The sequence below is a fragment of the Mirounga angustirostris genome, unplaced genomic scaffold, assembly GCF_029215605.1.
Source record: "Mirounga angustirostris isolate CCGP_5_RB_7025 unplaced genomic scaffold, mMirAng1.0.hap1 SCAF_9, whole genome shotgun sequence".
In the NCBI taxonomy this organism is placed as follows: domain Eukaryota; kingdom Metazoa; phylum Chordata; class Mammalia; order Carnivora; family Phocidae; genus Mirounga; species Mirounga angustirostris.
The window spans coordinates 25,548,638-25,567,788 of NW_026991717.1; the positions used below are offsets into that span (position 1 = coordinate 25,548,638).

The following is a 19,151-nucleotide window of genomic DNA, read 5'->3' on the forward strand; positions in this document are numbered from 1 at the left end:
CTGTCAGGGGCTGGGGAAGGGAAGCTGGGAACTAGTGTTCAATGGGTACAGAGTTTCACTTTGGGAAGATGAAAAAGTTCTAGAGATAGACGGTGGTTTTGGATGCACAGCAATGTGAATGTAATTAATGCCACAGAGTGAATGTAATTAATGCCACAGAGTGAATGTAATTAATGGCACAGACTGAATGTAATTAATGCCACAGAGTTGTACACTTAAAAGCGGTTAAAATGGCAAATGTCATGCATATTTTACCAAATTTTTTTAAAAAAGATTTTTATTTATTTATTTGACAGAGAGAGAGATAGCGAGAGCAGGAACACAAGCAGGGGGAGTGGGAGAGGGAGAAGCAGGCTTCCCGCGGAGCAGGGAGCCCGATGCGGGACTCGATCCCAGTACCCTGGGATCATGACCTGAGCCGAAGGCAGACGCTCAACGACTGAGCCACCCAGGCGCCCCTTTTTTTTTTTTTTTAAAGATTTTTATTTATTTATTTGACAGAGTTTTTTGTTTTTTTTTTTTAATTTTAAGGCACATGCACAAGCACGCTCAAAGGCAGGTGGCCAGCAGTGTCCTCTCACTCGCTGCCCTGTGTGAAGGGACAAGCCTGTGCTGGCTCACCAGCTGTACGAGCAGTGACCCATGCAGGTCAGGAGAGTGGATGCCCAGCAGCGCCTCACAGGCCCTGACCACCAGAGCCAACCCACCGCACACGAGGAAGGCCTGTCCCTGTGTGCACAGGGTGGGCATCAGTGGTGCCTACAGTTCTATAAAACTTCGTAAGTCACCCCAGATAAAACGGAAACCAGGACAATGAGCTGGACTGATACACAACTGAAAGCACGCAACGTTCTTTCGGTGGCCTGAGATGATTTCACAACCGCAAAGCTACTTGGAAGATGTTCGAGGACAACGGTCCCTGAAGGGATGCAATACACAAAAAATACGCCATCACTGGGATGCAAAAAACATCACAACTTTTATTTGTAGTGGTTATTTCTCTAACTTATTTACTTATTCAATCATTCACTGAATGCCTACGATTTATACATAACTAAATACACATTAATTACACATGCACAAGTACTTTTTACTGATGGAGTGTGAGATCAAAAAAGTTTGGAGATTACTCATATGATCCAGCCACACTAAAAAGAATGTCTATAAAACACTTGATTTTTCCTAAAAAGGATATATGCAGCATCTTTGTCATTTACACTTGCTAAATTCTGGGTTCTGCCATGTTATCAGGATAATTATCTGGTTTTAGACACTTTCTCAAAAGCCTGAAATATTTAACAGCTGGATCCCATCTACACACAAATCCAAGTTGAAAATGGCCCAGGGGGGCGCCTGGGTGGCTCAGTTGGTTAAACGACTGCCTTCAGTTCAGGTCATGATCCTGGAGTCCCTGGATCGAGTCCCGCATCGGGCTCCCTGCTCGGCAGGGAGTCTGCTTCTCCCTCTGACCCTCCCCCCTCTCATGTGCTCTCTCTCTCATTCTCTCTCTCTTAAATAAATAAATAAAAAATCTTAAAAAAAAAAAAAGAAAATGGCCCAGGATGCTCACAGAGGGCAGCACATGACAAGCAGGTGGCCAGTCACCTTGGTTAACATCATCTGGGATCCCAGAGTCCAAGGCCAACTGTCCACTCCCCAGCTCTGTGCCTTCTGAGCCAAGACCCCTCTCTGGGTCACCATTTCCTGAGAGGGTCAACAAAGAATTTACAAGTAACTTGCAGGGCTAGCCGGGAACTTTACCATACAAGGTCATAAAAATTCCTAAAGCATATAGTGCTAGAGAAATGTGTAACGTTTTATCATTAAATATTTCAACTGAAAAAAAATAAACACCTCTTTTCCACCATATCATGTCTTCATGATCCCAGGAAGCAACATGGGATCCTCATGTATTCTCAGGGTGGCAGGGTTTAGAAGAGCTACAGGTGTGTGCAGAGCAGCTGAGCGCATGGTTCCCAAGGACCACATGCATGGAGGTCCAGGGTTGCAGCTCGGCACATAGTAGGGATGACTTCCAGATTCACTGGTACGATCCCAGATTCAAAGAAAAAGACATACCATGTATAAACTGAAAAATACAGCTCTGGTGATGATGAGGAAGGAGGAAGAGAAGTGAGGCACCAACAAAGGCAGGAGTAGATAAGACAGGTCAAGTCAAACACACAAGGAGGGTGAAGAGGGCCTGAGGGGAGTAGCTCCTTGGGATGTGTCTTAAAATGAAGGGTTTATTATTATTCAGGTGTAGGTAAGGCTAACAGATCAGAAGATGACTACCACTGAGAATACAGTTTGTTATTCATAGTCCCAGAAGGCGGCACACAACACCAAAGGGGGGCACACAGGGAAGCACTAAAGTCCATCAGGAACAAGGTGGGGGGTGCTGGGTGGCTCAGTTGTTTAGGTGTCTGCCTTTGGCTCAGGTCATGGTCCCAGGGTCCTGGGATCAAGCCCCACATCGGGATCATGCTTCTCCCTCTCCTGCTCCCCCTGCTTGTGCGCTCCCGCTCTCTCTCTCTGTCAAATAAATAAATAAAATCTTAAGAAAAAAAAAAAAGAACAAGAGGAAAACGTGGGCAAGACCCTTTATTGTGGTTTCCACTGGAAGGAATGGGCAGGGTAGGGCAAGCAAGGTTAGGAATAACTTCAGTGAGCTCTGGAGCATAGGGGCTGCCCCTTGTCTGGCACCTGGCCCTGGGCTGATTAGGGCAGGGGGATGGTGGCCCTGAGTGTGACAGCCTGAAAAAGAAGTGTTTGGACTGGGGCTCTGGATTGTTTGATTTGCATTTGAAAGGTGCGCTCACAGATCAGTCCTTTGCTGTCTCTAGGAACTGGCTGGTCCCAGGAGGGGCTGTAACCTCCAGGGTCAACAAGGCCCAGACGTCCAAACTTCAAATATAGACAATGAAAAGACAAAGTGAACGCAGGATTGAAAACACAGGGACTGGATTTAAGATGCTACTGAATGCACTTGTTGGGAACAGTGCCAAGAATGACAGACACGATGCTCCCTCCGCCCATCCACACACCCTTCTCCCAGCCCCACAAGCTTACCATGAAGGAATTCCCATTATATCCCCCACATACATCACAGAGGAATTAACAGGATATGAAACCAAAAGGGGAAAGAGAAACAAAGACCATAAACAGGGAGGTTTATGGTGATCAATGGTGAGTCCAAACAGAACCCACGCAGATGTTCCTATCCATGGGGCTGCTGCCACAGCCCTCAGACCCAACTCTGGTTCTCACCTGCGTCTGAAAGAGCAGCGGGGGGCCTCTGCAAGCGTGCGTCCCAGCCACAGCGCGCTCACCGTGGTGTTACAGAAGGTGACGCAGCAACCAGATTTCAATGTAATGAATCAAACTTTCCATCCCACTTAAAGGCAACGATTTTCTTTCCAAAAAAAGAAAAATCGTAAATGGAAAATGTTACAATGCAGGTCCCAACGCCAGCTAAGTGTCAGGAAAAGTCGCACACGTCTGATTTGACTAAAGTCGGTCCTGGCAAAATGAACAAAGAAAAGAATGAGGGTGACAGCAATTACAATATGGAATGGTACTGCCGAGGCTTCTACCAAAGAGCCAGGAGGAGCAAGACATGGCTAATATCATGCAGTTTAATAAAAGTGCTCTTTTTTAGACAATAAATAAATGCCATGTGTATCTTGAGACCGCTGAACATTTGTGGGGAACATTTGTGGCCCTTACTTGTCATCTCCAGGAGACATTCCAAAACATATCATTTGGATTTACTTTTTTTTTTTTTTTGGATTTATGTTTAAAAATGGCTTGCCCGGGGCACCTGGGTGGCTCAGTCATTAAGCGTCTGCCTTCAGCTCAGGTCATGATCCCAGGGTCCTGGGATCGAGCCCCGCATTGGGCTCCCTGCTCGGCGGGAAGCCTGCTTTTCCCTCTCCCACTCCCCCTGCTCGTGTTCCCTCTCTCGCTATGTCTCTCTCTGTCAAATAAATAAAATCTTTCAATAAATAAATAAATAAATAAATAAATAAAAATGGCTTGCCTGTTCTGAGAGAGACAAAAGCTGAAAGCATCCCAAGAGGAACCACGGCCTCCCTCCCGATAACACACTCACTTCCTGCCCTGCCTCTTTGCCTCAGACTGTTCTGAGTTTTCAGGAGTCAAGAGATTTCCTGAATCCCTGTGCATTGAAGATGACCAAGATAGAGTGGATGGATTTTGTAACTGAAATAAGAATGATGTCCAACTTGGCAGAGGGCTGGGGGAGAGGCCCCATCTGTGTCTCTGCCCAAGCACAGAAAAGGATGTGGCCACACCCTCAGAGTAAGCCCCAGGGCCCCCTCCACTCACTCAACCCTTTAGAGAACTGGAACTGCCACCCAAATGAGGCTGCACAGATGGGATGCCCCTGAGCACCGGCCACGCTCACCTCCCCGCCCACAGCTGACACGCTACACATACCACCGAGCGTCCCAAGGTCACGTTTTTACAAAGTATGGACATCAGAACCAAAAACAGACCCCCCTGAACTTGATTTGTTTAAAAAACTGCTATTCGAAGTACCCCAAAACAAAGGGTGGGATGGAAGAGTAGTAAGTGAGAACAAAGAGCTCAGTCCAATTGTCTGGTGACAGCTGGATTTCCTTCCATTTCATCAACCCCTCTGTTACCGGATTCCTTTCGGGACAGAAGGTTCCATTCAGAAAAGCACAGGAAGAGAGGTGGGAGAAGTGGGATTCCCAGTGGGGGCTCCAAAGCTTTGGTAGGGGCAACTTTTTAAGACCCAGACCACGCCCATGTCTGTTTCACACCCTGGGGCCTTTCTAGGAAAGTGCTATGGTTCCTAAAAGAGGCAAACCTGAGCAGGGAGAAGAACCAAGGCAGATTCCCACACAGATCTAATGTCTGGACTGTTCTAGGATCAGGTATCACGGATCCTAATGCCTTGGAAGCACTCTTCTGAGGAGTCCTGCAGGGCCCATCTCTGGAAGAAGAGTCCTGGCAGCTCTAGGTTTGCTTTCCTTTTGAAAACCAAAGACTTACTTTAGGGTTTTTTAAATTGTTATGACAGCTGACAAACAAAAATGAGAATTTCAAAGATACCATTAAATGGATCAACTGAATTAAACTTATTTGATGTATTTTTTTTAAAAAGGTTATTACCAAATAATTACCAAAATACATCACACACTGCTCTCCAATAAGCAAATAATGCCTTAATTTTGCTATTTTCCTACAGTGCTTTTCCAGTGAAGTGCATTTCTAAGAAGATACTTGAGCCAACCAAGGGTATCCCTGGATTATCAGGGGTCCAGGAAGTTAGCAATGGGAGTCCATCGCTCCCATTATTTCAGTATTTCAAAATGCTTTTCAAAAACTGTCCATTTACCAATGGTAAAACCACACATGCTAAATGACACTTAAAGTTCTTTGTTTTGGCTGGAAGTACATCTACTTCAGTGTAATTAACGATGTTAAGAAACATTTTGACCAAAAGATCTGAACAATAATAGAAATAACAGTAGTAGTAATAATCATAATAATGAGCTACAGATAACTTCCTCAAACTCTTACCTACCTGCGTAGCATTGCTCCAACCTCTTTGAGCATCATCTCACTTAATCCTCCTTCCTATTTAGATGAGGGCACTGGGCTGAAGAGAGATGCAGCCTGCCCAGTATCTAACTGTTGGCAAGGGTTCAACCTCATTGAAGGGGTTTTAGTTGTCCCTGATTGGCCTAAAATGGGCAAAAGAATTGTTATTACCTAATGAAAATAGTTTGGTAGGCAAAGTATTTTCAAACTACAGTATGCCCAGGGGAAAAATAACCACAGAGTGTATATCCAGGGCAATGCATACAAACTGTACTCCAGGAAAATGCAAAACAAGCAAACACGGAAAGCCAAGCTAAGAGTATTCTAAAAAAGCAAAAGCAAAATAGCCTTTCCATTTTTTCCTGTTCGTTCTTTCAATGTACTAAATATAGTAAGGTTAAGACTTGTACAAATAAGTACACTGGGCTCCCCTGATTCAGGAATTCAACAATAGCTGGACCACCCCATTTTCGTGAAGGGCAGGACCCTAATGTCACACAGGCCCTTCTTAATCTTCTCAAGCCAAGTCATCCAGAAACACAGATAAGTGTTTACTTTCAAAGTCTTCCAAAAATGCTTTTCGATGATGGCAGGGCAGTTCCTTATGGGGTGAGACTGTCCAGAGCAAAGCAAGTACATCATACAGCACTCAGCAGCCTAGCCCAGGAACACCAAGTGCCAGGTCTTCCTGGTGGTCACTACGGTAACGGAGTATTTGCAAGCATACCGAGAGGCAGTACTGTCCCCGGGCAGGAGATGGCTGACCCCTTCCAGAAAAGACAGAACTTGCCGAGTTCATGACCACCATAAAGAATGACCCTCAGATGAGGATCTAGCCATACCACAGCAAGGCAAACCAGGACGCTGGGCTTCAGGGGACACTGAAAGCTACAGTAGAACTGAATTAAAAATAACAAGGCCCCAGGGCCCCTGGGTGGCTCAGCTGGTTCAGTATCTGCCCCTTGGTTTCAGCTCAGGTCATGATCTCAGGGTCATGAGATCAAGCCCCACATCAGGCTCCGTGCTCAGCAGGGAGTCTGCTAGATATTCTCTCCCTCCTCTTCTCCCTCTATCCCATCGTGCCCCTCCCCCCACATGCGCTCTCTCTTCTCTCTAAAATAAATAAATAAATCTTAAAAAAAAAAACAAACCCAAGGCTTCTAATCCAGTTAAAATTGGACAAAGGATCTTAACACACATTTTTGAAAAAAGACACATAAATGGTCAACAGCTACAAGTGGGGGTATTCAACATCACGAATAATTAGGGAAATGCAAATCAAAAACTACAATTAAAAAAAAAAACATAATGAGATATCACCACCCCACACGAGTCAGAACAGTTAGTACCAAAAGACAAGAAATAACAAGTGTTGGGGCGCCTGGGTGGCTCAGTCGTTAAGCGTCTGCCTTCGGCTCAGGTCGTGATCCCAGGGTCCTGGGATCAAGCCCCGCATCAGGCTCCCTGCTCCGCGGGAAGCCTGCTTCTCCCTCTCCCACTCACCCTGCTTGTGTTTCTTCTCTCGCTGTGTCTCTCTCTGTCAAATGAATAAAGAAAATTAAAAAAAAAAGAAAAAAGAAATAACAAGTGTTGGCGAGGATGTGGGGAAAAGGGAACCCTCGTATATCACTGGTGGGATTTTAAACTGCTGCAGCCACTATGGAAAACAGTATGGAGGTTCCTCCAAAAAATCGAATTACCATATGGTCTAGCAATTCCACTTTGGGGAATATACCCAAAGGAAACAAAAACACTATGTCTGAGAGATATGTGTGCCTCCATGTTCACTATAGCATTATTTACAGTAGCCAAGACATAGATAAAAAACTGGTGGTGTATATATACAAGGGAATATTATTCAGCCATGAGAAAAAAGGAAATTCTGCCATTGTGACAACATAAATAAACCTAGAGGGCATTATGCTAAGTGAAATAAGTCAGACAGGGAAAGTCAGATACTCTATGATCTCACTTACATGCGGAATCTAAACAAAACAAAAAAACCCTGAATCACAGATACAGGGAGCAGACTGGCAGTTGCCAGAGGCAGGGGATGGGGAAATGGGCGAAATAGGTGAAGGTAGTCAAAAGGTACAAAGTTCCAGTTATAAACAAGTTGTAGAGATGTAATGTACAACACAGTGACCCTAGGTAACAATACTGTGGTGTATATGTAAAGTTATTAAGAATTCTCATCACAAAGAAAAAAACTTTTTTTTTTGTATTTATGTGATATGATGGACATTAACGAACCTTACTGTGGTAATCATTTCATAATATATTTAAACCAAGTCATTGTTCTATATACCTTAAATTGACACAGTGCTATATATCAATTATATTTCAATAAAAAACTAAGGGAAAAAAAAATAAGAAGGCTTCTTCTGGTTCCAGAATTGTGGTAGGAAATACTTAAGATGAGCTAGGAATACAGACCAAAAAACAAACAAACAAAAAATGATTGCAGGTTATGTGAAAAGACTCAAGAGTCAACTACAATAACCACAACAGACCCAAAACCAATGGATTGTATTTAAATATATGCATTCCATAGTAAATAAATCCATGAAATTCATAATAATAATTTTTAAAAAACTAAATAACCCTTAGGAAAAGTGGTTAATTCCAGAACCGGAGCAAAGAAAATAAAAGATAAGCCTGGAACATCTTAGAGCCAGAAAGTAGGGAAGAGCTCAAGAAAGGTTGGGTACATGTCAAAGGGACACAGGGCTACACTGAGAGAGCTCCCAGTCACCAGAGCTGGGCAACAAGATAAATGTGAGCAACAAGATAAATCACACCAGCATTCAATTACAACCTGCAGAATAAAATAAATATCCACTAGTCTCTACTGATAAGGAATAAATGATTGAGTAGATTACCAATGACAAAGAAAAAAAAATGGCTCCTCCAAGAATTCTACTCCATAAATACAGAAGGAATGAGGGTAAAAAAATAATCACCATTAGAATACCACCAAGATCCACCTGTGGGTGCTAATGTTGGAGGGCAAAAGTTTGAGGAGAAATAAAATACCTCTATAGTCTCAAGATATTAATTTTTTACAACAGGAAAATAATAAATTTACAATGGAGAAACCCAGCAGACATCATCCTAACTAGAGTCATCAATAATAAGACATATAGGCATCATACACACCCAGATATCAGAGTGTGCAAAGCACATCACTTTGGTGGTATTCTTGCCAAAAACCCAGTCTCAATCTAATTGTGAGAAACAACACACCAACCCAAACTGACAAGTAACTGACCAGGAGGTGGGACTGCCAGAATGGTGAAATGAGGACCTCTATATAAATTTGCTTCTCCATAAAAGCAACACTGGCAAAATTTCCAAACCAACTTTTTCAGAAGCCTGGGTGTTAACAAGTAAGGCTTGCCACAAGCTAAGGAGAGTTTATTCAAGAAAAACTGCTGAACCTCAATAACAATAGTAGGATTTGTGGAATTTTAACTTGACCTATTCCCACTCCCCTCTCCCTGGCTCCACAGTACCTATGAAAATCAGCTGACTGGATGCCACCAGAAAGGGTAGGCTGAGTTCAGAGTCCCTCAAAAAGTTCCAACCCCAGAACAATGTTGTAACAGGAGCTGATTTGGATCTCGCTCTGTGGGAAAAGCCCTATACCCAGGGCATGCATTGAAAATAATCAGCAGTGGGGCACATGGGTGGCTCAGTCAGTTAAATGTCCAACTCCTGGTTTTGGCTCAGGTCATGATCTCAGGGTTGTAAGATCCAGCCCTGCCTCAAGCTCTGTGCTCAGCAGGGTGTCTGCTTGAGATTCTCTCTGTCCCTCCCCCCACTTGTGTTGGGGAGCATGTTCTCTCTCTAAAATAAATAAATCTTAAAAAAAAAAAAAAAGAATCAACACAATTGTTTAACACTGCAGCTGCCTGAAGGTGATATACCAGTTGAGGCAAAAAAGACAAGTATATTTTTCATAACTGTTTCTTCTCCTGTGTGGATTTAAAAGACAATTCCATACAGCAATAATTATAAATCTGTGTTCATGGACATATAATGTGTAAAGATGCAAATTTATAGGCTAGTAATAGCACAAAGGAGGGGGAGAAAATAGAACTATACTGAGCAAATTTTCTATGCACTATGGAAATTGTTAGTATTAATGCGAATCACATTATTTTAAATTAAGATACTATTTGTAATTTCTATAGCACCATTACAAAAATAACAAAGAACATCAGTATAGTAAAAGAAACAAGGAATTAAAATGGTACTCTAGAAAAATATTTATTTAAAGGTGGCAATAATGGAAGTCTATGGGCAAGAAACATGTAAGACATACAGAAAACACACAACAAATTGGCAGACATAAATCATACCTTACCAGTAATTACGTTAGATGTTAATAAAATACTACAATCAAAAGGCAAAAACTGGCAGAATAAATTTTTCAGAATACATAATTCAACCATATGCCATCTATAAGACACACACTTCAGATTCAAAGACTAAAATAGGTTGAAAGTAAAAGGATAAGAAAAGATAAACCATGGAAACAGTAACCAAGAGAGCCGATGTAGCTATATTAATCTTAGACAAAATAGATTTTTAAGACAAGAACTGGTAGAGACAAAGAAACATTTTATAATGATAAAAGGATCAATTCATCAGCAAGACATAAAAATTTTAAACACCTACATAAGTAACAAGATACAGGATCAATTTGCAAAATAACTACCTACAATAATGCATTAAAGGAAAAACTGTTTAGATCTGAATAAAGAGTGTAATTAATAGCTTTGTGCTAATGTTAATTTCTTCGTTTTAACCACCATAGTACAGTTAAGTAAAATGTTAAAATTAGAATACTGTAGGGGAGGGATATACAGGAATTCTGCACAATTTTTGCAACTTTTCTACAAAGTATTTCAAAATAAAAAGGTTAAAATTTTTAGAAAGCCAATTGGTTCCCATCAGAAGATGCTAGGGATCCAAATCAAACACTTACCTCTCTTTTCCTATGAGTTGTAGCACTGGGAACGTAGGTAGTAGATGAGGGGAAGGGTCTTTTTATAAAAGTATTCCCGATAATAAATTAAAGAATTAGACCATCAACATTTGGCATCCACTAACAAATTAATGGAAGGAGGCAGTGATCACCCATGGCTGCTAACATCCATCAGGAAAAGAGGGACAAAGAAACACTATGTTCCTCTCGATGGAAGTACAGAACACCATCTATGAATGCGGTTTTGACCAAAAAAAAACAAAAAGAAAAGAAAGTCAAATCTGTACCTGAGGAAGTTCTGATAAAGTATCTAGACCAATCTACCACTAAACAGGAATTACCACAGAAAGGAAGATACCGCAGGAAAGTAATCAGCAATATTCAGGCCATGGGAAACCCTACAGTATAAATAACTCAGTTTCTTCACAATAAATTGCAAGGAGAAAATGAGAAAGAGAAATGGAGCTTTAGAGGGGGATAGCCACAGATAAAGGAGACCTAAAAGACCTATCAGCCAATCACAGTGAGACTTTATTTGGATCTGATTCACACAGATGGAAAAATATATATATATGTGATATTTATATGACAAGTGAAAATCTGAACATAGATTGGGTACTTAGTAATACCAAGGAATTAGTATAAATTTAGGTATGATATGACATTGCAGTTTAGTTTTACTTATTTTTTTATTAAGTTCAGTTAGCAAACACATAGTATATCATTAATTTCAGATGTGCAGTTTACTTTTAAAAGGAATCATTGCTGGGGCACCTGGGTGGCTCAGTCGTTGGGCGTCTGCCTTTGGCTCAGGTCATGATCCCTGGGTCCTGGGATCGAGTCCCGCATCGGGCTCCCTGCTCTGCGGGAAGCCTGCTTCTCCCTCTCCCTCTCCCCCTGCTTGTGGTCCCTCTCTCACTGTGTCTGTCTCTGTCAAATAAATAAATAAAATCTTTAAAAAAAAAAAAAAGGAATCATTGCTTTTCTAAAGATAAATAATGAAAGAAGAAATATCTGGGGTATGCTTCAAAATAAAAGGGAGAGGGAAGGCATAGAATAAAACAATGCTGGCCATGAGCTGCTAACGGTTGAAACCGCAGGCTGATACGTTGTATGTGCACTTCTCTATATGTGTGAATAGAATGAAATTAGAAATCTGTAACAGAAAGAAATTTGGAAAACGCACAAATATGTGGAAATTAAATAAGACCTTCCTAAGTATCTAATGGGTCAAAGAAGAAATCATATGGGAAGTTAGGAAGTACTCTCAGATGAATAAAATTTTTAACTTTTTTTTTTTTTTTTAAGGAGGCCTATGTCTCCTGGGGGGAGGGGTCTCAAGTACAAAAATAACTACAAACGTGGAGTCACAGCAGAACTGTGGGTTCAAGCCGTGGTACTGCTGCCTCCTAACAGGGAGACCTTAGGCAAGCTATCAAGTCTTGATGCCTCAGTTTCCCCCATCTGAGAAATGGGGATGTAAAAAGTAATGGGATTGTTGAAAGGGCAAGATGGAATTATGGCCTCAGTTTCCCCATCTGTGAAAAATGGGGATGTGAAAATATGACTGTTGTTAGGTTAAGATGGAATTATACACATAAAACACTTGCCTCCTATCAATAAGTAAAAAAGAACTGCCCCATGCCTACCTTCTGAGGGCAACCAAATTTTTAGGAAAAGAAAGGTTCTTTTTCTACAACTTGACCACCATGAGCCCAGTCACATGTGACATAGGACAGGTATCAAAAGAAAAATAACTTCTAAAAAGCATGTGAATGGCAATTTCCAAATACTATTCCTCAAGTGTCCCGCTACCTAGCATACCCGAGAGAAATCTCCTGGTGTCTCTGCTTTTGCAAATCTTTTACTCCAAATAAGACAAAGTTGCTATGCTTCCAGGGAAAAGATGTTTCTGCTGCTGACAAGGAAGAGATGTAGCTCCCCAGGAAAGGGAAGGAAGGAGAGGAGAGGCAAGATAATGAACAGAAAACAAAAGGAGAACTTTGCTGGGTGTCATTTCAGGCTCTTCTGAAAAAACAAATCATGAAGCCCAGGGTAAGCCGGTTGGACAGATAATGCCTGTAAGCTGGGGAAATGAGGTGAGAATCAAAGGAAAGGGAACAGACAAAATTAGAGCAAATCCAAGATAAGCGTTATAGCACCCCCTGACTACCTGTTTTCCCAAAAGAGGATGGAACTCAAATCCAAGTACAAAGCCCAAGTGATTCGGGGAAAAGTCCCCTCAGGTTATTTCATGCAGAAATGCTACTGTTTCCACCAGCCAGGAGACAGACATTGGAAGGTGTCAATATGACCATCTTTGAGTCATTACAAAGGGAATGGAGGTAAAAGGGAAACAAAATTACACATTGACCCAGGCAGGGTATGGGGCAGAGGGAGGGAGGGCCACAGGACAAGAGCACCAGAAGGGGTATGTGGACCTGGGGCTAGCACCCCATTTGTCAAGTTAGGAAACAGGGTGCAGGAGAGGCAGGGGCCTTGTGCAGCACCCCCACCCCAAGCTGTGCCCTTCTAAGGCCTGCTCTGGGAGCAGGGGGTAAGGTTTGCTTGTTTAAATAAGTGTTACCCACTGCCCTTACGGTTGCAGAGGAGGATGAGAGCACGTTCTTCCATGCATGGTCCCTGCTTCTTCCCTTTGCCTCTCCTGGGCAACACCCCTTTCTAGGAATGTTCCTTCTTCAACTTCCTCATCAATGTCTTCCTCTGCTTACTATTCTCTGCTTTCCTGCCACCAGAATCACCACTCTCCAGGCTGACTCTGTATTCCCATCACTGTCCTCTTCCAGTCCCACCAGCCTTGCGCCCTCCAACCATTTGCTCGCCTCTCAGCCCAGATCTCTGGTGACAACCAGCCTTGTCCTAGTTGGCTGCTCAGCAAGCCCCCTTTCTTTTCACCTGTGGCACCAAGGGAGAGGACTTCTCTGGCCAGAATTTGCCAGCACCAAGGAGGTCTGTATGACCATGAAGGGCTTCCCACACCCACCCCAGTCCACTAGTCCACAGCTGAGGGATGCTCAAACTGACCATTCCCTCCAGCTAGGAGGCCACAGAATGGACCTGACTCCCTGGGATCACCCACCTCTCTCTCTCATCCACTGGGCATGGCTCAGGAAGATTTGCCTAAATACCAACAGTCTGAAATCCATGAGAGGATACAATGGGCTCAGGACATGGAAGCAGAGGACTGCTGCTCAAACTTCCATGTGTAAACAAAGCCATGATGTAGATAACAGCCCTCCCACCTCCACAGGCTCAACAGTCCAGGGGTGGGGAGGGGGGAGCTGGGAAGCTGCATTTCTAACAAGTCTGATGTGGATTCTCATAAAGGGACCCAAGGACTATGTTACTGAGCGAAACACCACATAAATAATGGTGTGAATAATTGATGCACTTCCAGCTGCAGTCAGAACACAGAGATGTCCAAGAGAAGTCACCATCCAGAGACAGTGTCAGCAGATAAGGCTTCCCCAACTAAACTTTGCTCTCGCTCTGCATTTACATACATTTTACACCTCTCTGCACATCAGTTAGAGTACAGAACAGACCTCGACTGTTCACAACTATGCTTCCCATTGTCTGTAGTAACCAAAGGCACTCAACAAACTGGCTGGACATAAAATTAAAAATCCTCTCCTGGGTTTCTCTGGCCAGTCCTGATGCCAGCCCCCTGAGATCCTGGGCTTCAAGCATACACCTTGCCCCCACAACAGGTTATGGCCTGGTTGCGGTCTCAGGCTGCCCTGTGACCCTGTCGTACCCTATCACCACCACCATGTTCCTTCAAGGGTAGCATCCACCCCCTATCTGACCACATCCTCCCTGGTCCTCACTCATGCCCTCCTCTGGGAGGCCTCTCCTGACCTGCATCCTACACCCCTAGGCTAGGAGCCCTGCCCAGGTCCCCTGCCCATGGACACATCCTGCAGTACAATCAGTCCCCACAGTAAGCTCCAGATAAGACCCAGCCTCCTCCCTTTTCTATCCCAGGGTCTGGCTAGGGCCTGGCATGGTGAGGAGCAAATCAGGGCATTAGTTTGAGTTAATGGACAGGAGTTTTAAGGCTTGGAATGCAATGGGTGCTTAAGTCACTCACCATTCTCAGAGGAGAGGGGAGGGCTCAGAAATCCACATCATTCACAGCTCAATCCTGAAAACATCAATCTCAGACTTTCTGGACCTCAAAGAGTTTGACCTGGCTTCTGAACAAGGATGACTAGACAGTCCTCTCCAGAAACAGCTACCACCCCTCTCACACCTACATATAAGCACCTGGGACCTTCCTAAGAAGGCCCCTTCTCTCCCCAGGAAAGCACTCAAGGAATTCATCTTGGGAGCTAGGAGATATTTAGGAACTTCTCCTGAAAGTACCATTATCCCTGAGGACCTGCTCCCTAGGGTTTTACTGATTATTTAAGAATCCCAGTATGGTCAGGATAGAAGAGAACATGGTCAGGTGTGGTCCAAGGGGAAGATGAATGTTTCAAAATCCCGTGAACCCTTTTGAGGTCGAGTGAAGAGAACTGCTTTTGGGTCCCACTCTATTTTCTCATCTGGATGTTGGGGGTGGTAGTTGTTTAAAGGGTCAATTGACTTAATGGACTAAAAACACTTTGTCCATTGAAAATACACTATATTTCCTGAGACCCAAGTATTTCTGAAAAGGAGGCTACAGGAGCTACTGGCTCAGTAATAACAGGAAGTGGTATGTGTGTAAAGACTTAAACCTGCCAGAGTCCCACCGGAGTTACGTCATACAGAAGCCAGAGGTACGGCTTCCCAGAGTCCTCACACTAGGGACAGAGGACGTTTGTGAAATAGGTGCCTCCTCCCTTCTTGGCCTCCAGCTTCTTGCAAACAGGAGCCAGGAAATCCCACAGCCCTGTCCACCGACATCATGCTTGCTGACTGGACAGTGGGCGCCCCTTGAGAGCAAGAGGGCAGCATTACTCAAAGTATGAGCCATTATATAAGCATCACCTCTGTGCTAATTAAATACTCAGATTCCTAGGTCCAACCCCAGATGAGCTTGGTCAGAAACAATGGCAACAGAACCTGAGAGTTGTTATTTCTAACAAGCTCCTGAAGTGAGTTTTATATAAATTTAAGGAGCTCAAGGACCAGAATGTTGGAAAAGCTGTGGAACTGAAAAGACCTGGGTCAAATTCCAATACCACTAAATAGCAGCTGTGTGACCATGGGCAAGTTACTTAACCTCTCTGAACCTCAGTTTACTCATTTGTAATATAAGTATGAAGCACAACCAGTATTGCTGGGAGAATCAGAAATAATACTCTGCATCTATGTTATCCTAAGAGGCAGGAATAACCATGACCCTCGTCTTTTAGGGGAACAATCTGCCACTGTGAGCACAAGGGGTTTCCTAGAAGCCTCTCCCATGTGATGGAAGCCAGACAAGACTAATGTCCTTAACTCAGAGGCCCACACCAGGCCTTTACATCAGGAGTCAAGCAAGGTGAACAGGAGAGAAAGATGGGCTGAGCTTTGGATGGAAGCCAAGCCCATCTGCCTTCCTGAAGGGTTCCACCTTGAGGTGGGTTCAGCTACTAGACACAGCTCCAAGATTGCTCTGCAGCCCAGTGGCTCTTTTGGGGGTGGGGAGTCTAAAGGGAGAAGAGACAGCAGTCACTTCCAGCCTGAGGGTCTGAAACTCTGCGGAGGTGCAGGGAGAGAGAGTGTGCGCAATGTAATGACATTTACCAACCATGGGCAGGGCTCAAAAACCCCTCAAAGCTTCAAACTTTCCATTTGGAAACTGGGGTTAATTTTTAGAAAACTAACATTAAACAGTCAACTATGGGATAGTGCCCAGTTGGGTGGCCTGCTCACAGCTCACATCAACGGAGGGACGCTGTTATTATTACCCCTGCTTTTTTATATGTCTGTGCTGGTCACACCAAAACTTGGTGGCAGTTTCACTGTTGTCCCAAGAAGAGAGATTATCTGAGCTTGAGCTTTACGTACCTGTGTTGGTTGTTAAACGTGTTAAACAACCTGTCCTAGAAAGCCTGACCGAAAACTGAAGCTAGGACTTCAAGCCAGAGCGCAGGGCATGGATTTCCCTCCTTTTTACTTAAAAGGCGGGAGCGACGAGGATGAGGACGCCCATCGGCTGCTGGATTCCAGCCCTGGGATCATTCCGGTTTGGACGCGGCGTCTGAGCGCCAATCAGGGGCAGGGGAGCCCCCGCGCGCCCAGCATTTAGGTTTCCTGCTTTCTGCGTCCCCGGGCGCAAAAGAGGCCTGGCCCTTAGCCCCCCGTCGAGCCGCTCCTGGGTCACCCCGCCCGGTGCCACTCACACCGCGCCCAACACCAGGTTCCCGGAGCGCCGTGGCCCTGAGCTGACCCTGCGCGCCACAGCCCGGAGCGCCCGGCTCACCTGCTGAAGACGAGGCAGCCCAGGTGGTTGATCTCGTGGTCCGAGCGGTGGCGGCTGTAGTCCTCCCACAGGTCCTTGAAGGCCGTGACGGCCAGGATGAAGAGCACGGGCGCCAGCGCCAGGCCGGGCTGGAAGGCGTTCACCGCCGGCACGAAGTTGAGCAGCGCGATGAAGACAAAGTACACGTTGGCCAGGCGGTGGAACTGCTCGAACAGGTTCTTGGGCAGGAAGGACAGTAGAGTGTACTTGGTGGTCTTGAGCCGGTTGTCCGCCAGGTGCTGGGCGCCCCCGCGCCGCCGCCGCCGCGCACCCTTGGCCGCACCGGCCGCTGGGTCCTCGACGCCCGGGGGCGGCAGCAGGTTGGAGCGCACCACGCGCGTCCTGCCGTCCCCGCGCCGCCGCCGCCGCCGCCGCCGACCCGGGGACCCGGGCTCCTCGGCCGCCGCCGGCTCCCGCTCCATGGCCGCGTGTCGCCGCGCCCGGCTCCTCCGCAGTTCGCGCCCGTCCGCGCCAGCCTCCTAGGTGATCATCGCCGGCGGCCCGGGCGCGGTGGCGCGGGCTCCCCGCCTGCGGGACGCGAGGAGAAGGCGGTCAGCGCCCGCCCCGCCCCGCCCGCTGGTCCGCTGTCGGGGCAGGGAGCAGGCGGGGCGGGGCGGCGCGCGCGGCACAGAACCCCCTTGTACTCGCGCCTGCCGGGCCGCTTCCGCCGCCGCAGCTCCTGGCGCCGCCCCGCGCCGCGCCCAGGCTGGGATACCGCGGATAGCGGGAAACAGAAAGACCCGAGCTGAAAACTTTAGAGCAGTTTCGTTTCGTTTCCAGAAGCATCAGTTAGTCCCAGAACAGTGCAAATGCGCCCTCCCACCGGTAGGAGAGAGGAAGCTGTAGAGTGTGAGAGCAAAGGCACCCAGTCCCCTGGCAGCTTGGTCAGGCTCTTCCTGGGCCAGCTCTGCTTCCCAGGCCCTGGACAGGGAAACGGTCTGGGAACCCGGGTTAGGAGCCTCCTGGAATCAGCTAGAATCAAAATCCAAATGAGCAATGGCATACCAATGCTACGATTTTTAAATCTCATTTACCGAGGATAACTGCTTTTGGGGAGAGCCCAAGAAGTCGGGATTCTGTTGCCTCTACACCCTTCCCTATGCCTGCTCAACCTCCACCTACTTTCAGATTCACTTCTTGGGTAACTAGACTTTTCCCTTTCCCTGATCATCGCTGCTTTTCCTTACTTCCCTACACAGGCTTTTTTTTTTTTTTTTGTAAGGAGGAATATTTCAGTGGCAAAGGCAGGCTTTGGTTTGAGGTATTTTTCTTTTCCTCTCTGGTAAACGCTCAGAGCCAAAATATCCCTGTGTGCTGCAGTTCTGAGGTGGCCTCGGAGAAGTTGTGACAGGAAATTGAAAATGGTTGTTGGGAGGGGAGGAGAGGACCAGAATTGCAGAAGTGTCTTTTTGGGCAAAGGGCTCCCCTCAGTATTCGTGAGGAATCAGAGAGGGGAGCATATGAACGATGGGGGTGGGAGAATATGCTGGGTATGGCAGAAGGTATTGAGGAGTCCCCATTTCTGCAGTAACACTCTCCCCCAGATAGACCACAGCTGTGACAGTTTGGCCTTCTGCTTTGGAGTACAGGGATAAGAAGCAGAGATTTCTTGGCAAGGAGACTCTGGCTGAGGATGGGCAAGAAGAACCCTTATGGGTACTGCCTGTCTTGATTCTGGGAGCTGTTGGCCTCCTGGAGGCCAGTCCCTCCTTTCTCCTCTTGCATTGGGATACTCTATCATCTCCCAAGAGACCACCGTAGCAGCCTCTGCTGGCGCTGGGTTGTCCCTTCTGTGCCTGCTAGAAGTCACTTCCCTAGCTTTTCTCAAATCACTTATGTCTTCCTCCACAACACTCTCTCACCTCCTGTACCCTGGGGCTCACACCCCATCGAGCCAGGCCAGGGTCTCACAGCTCTACAGGGAGCCTTGCCACAGACCACATTATTTGTCAGAATCCAGCATAAGGAGGGTAAAGTGACAGATACTAAGAAAATACTGTATGCCATATATCAAGCCTCTCCCCCATGCCATTCCTAAGGGCAGAATATTAGTGTGTAGAGGCCTGGCTCAGAGAAAGATTTGGTTAAAGTACCTGCATTTTCAGG

General features: G+C 45.7%; 1 protein-coding gene across 1 annotated transcript in view; it reads right to left on the minus strand.

The window, feature by feature from the left end:
* Positions 1 to 17,650, minus strand: part of ATP10A (ATPase phospholipid transporting 10A (putative)) — a 200,910-nt gene extending 183,260 nt beyond the window's left edge. Inside the window, 1 exon segment of the mRNA XM_045899575.3 lies at positions 17,007 to 17,650. Within this exon segment, the coding sequence (XP_045755531.1) occupies positions 17,007 to 17,467 (461 nt within the window). The 5' untranslated portion in view covers positions 17,468 to 17,650.
* Between the last annotated feature and the right edge of the window lie 1,501 nt (positions 17,651 to 19,151).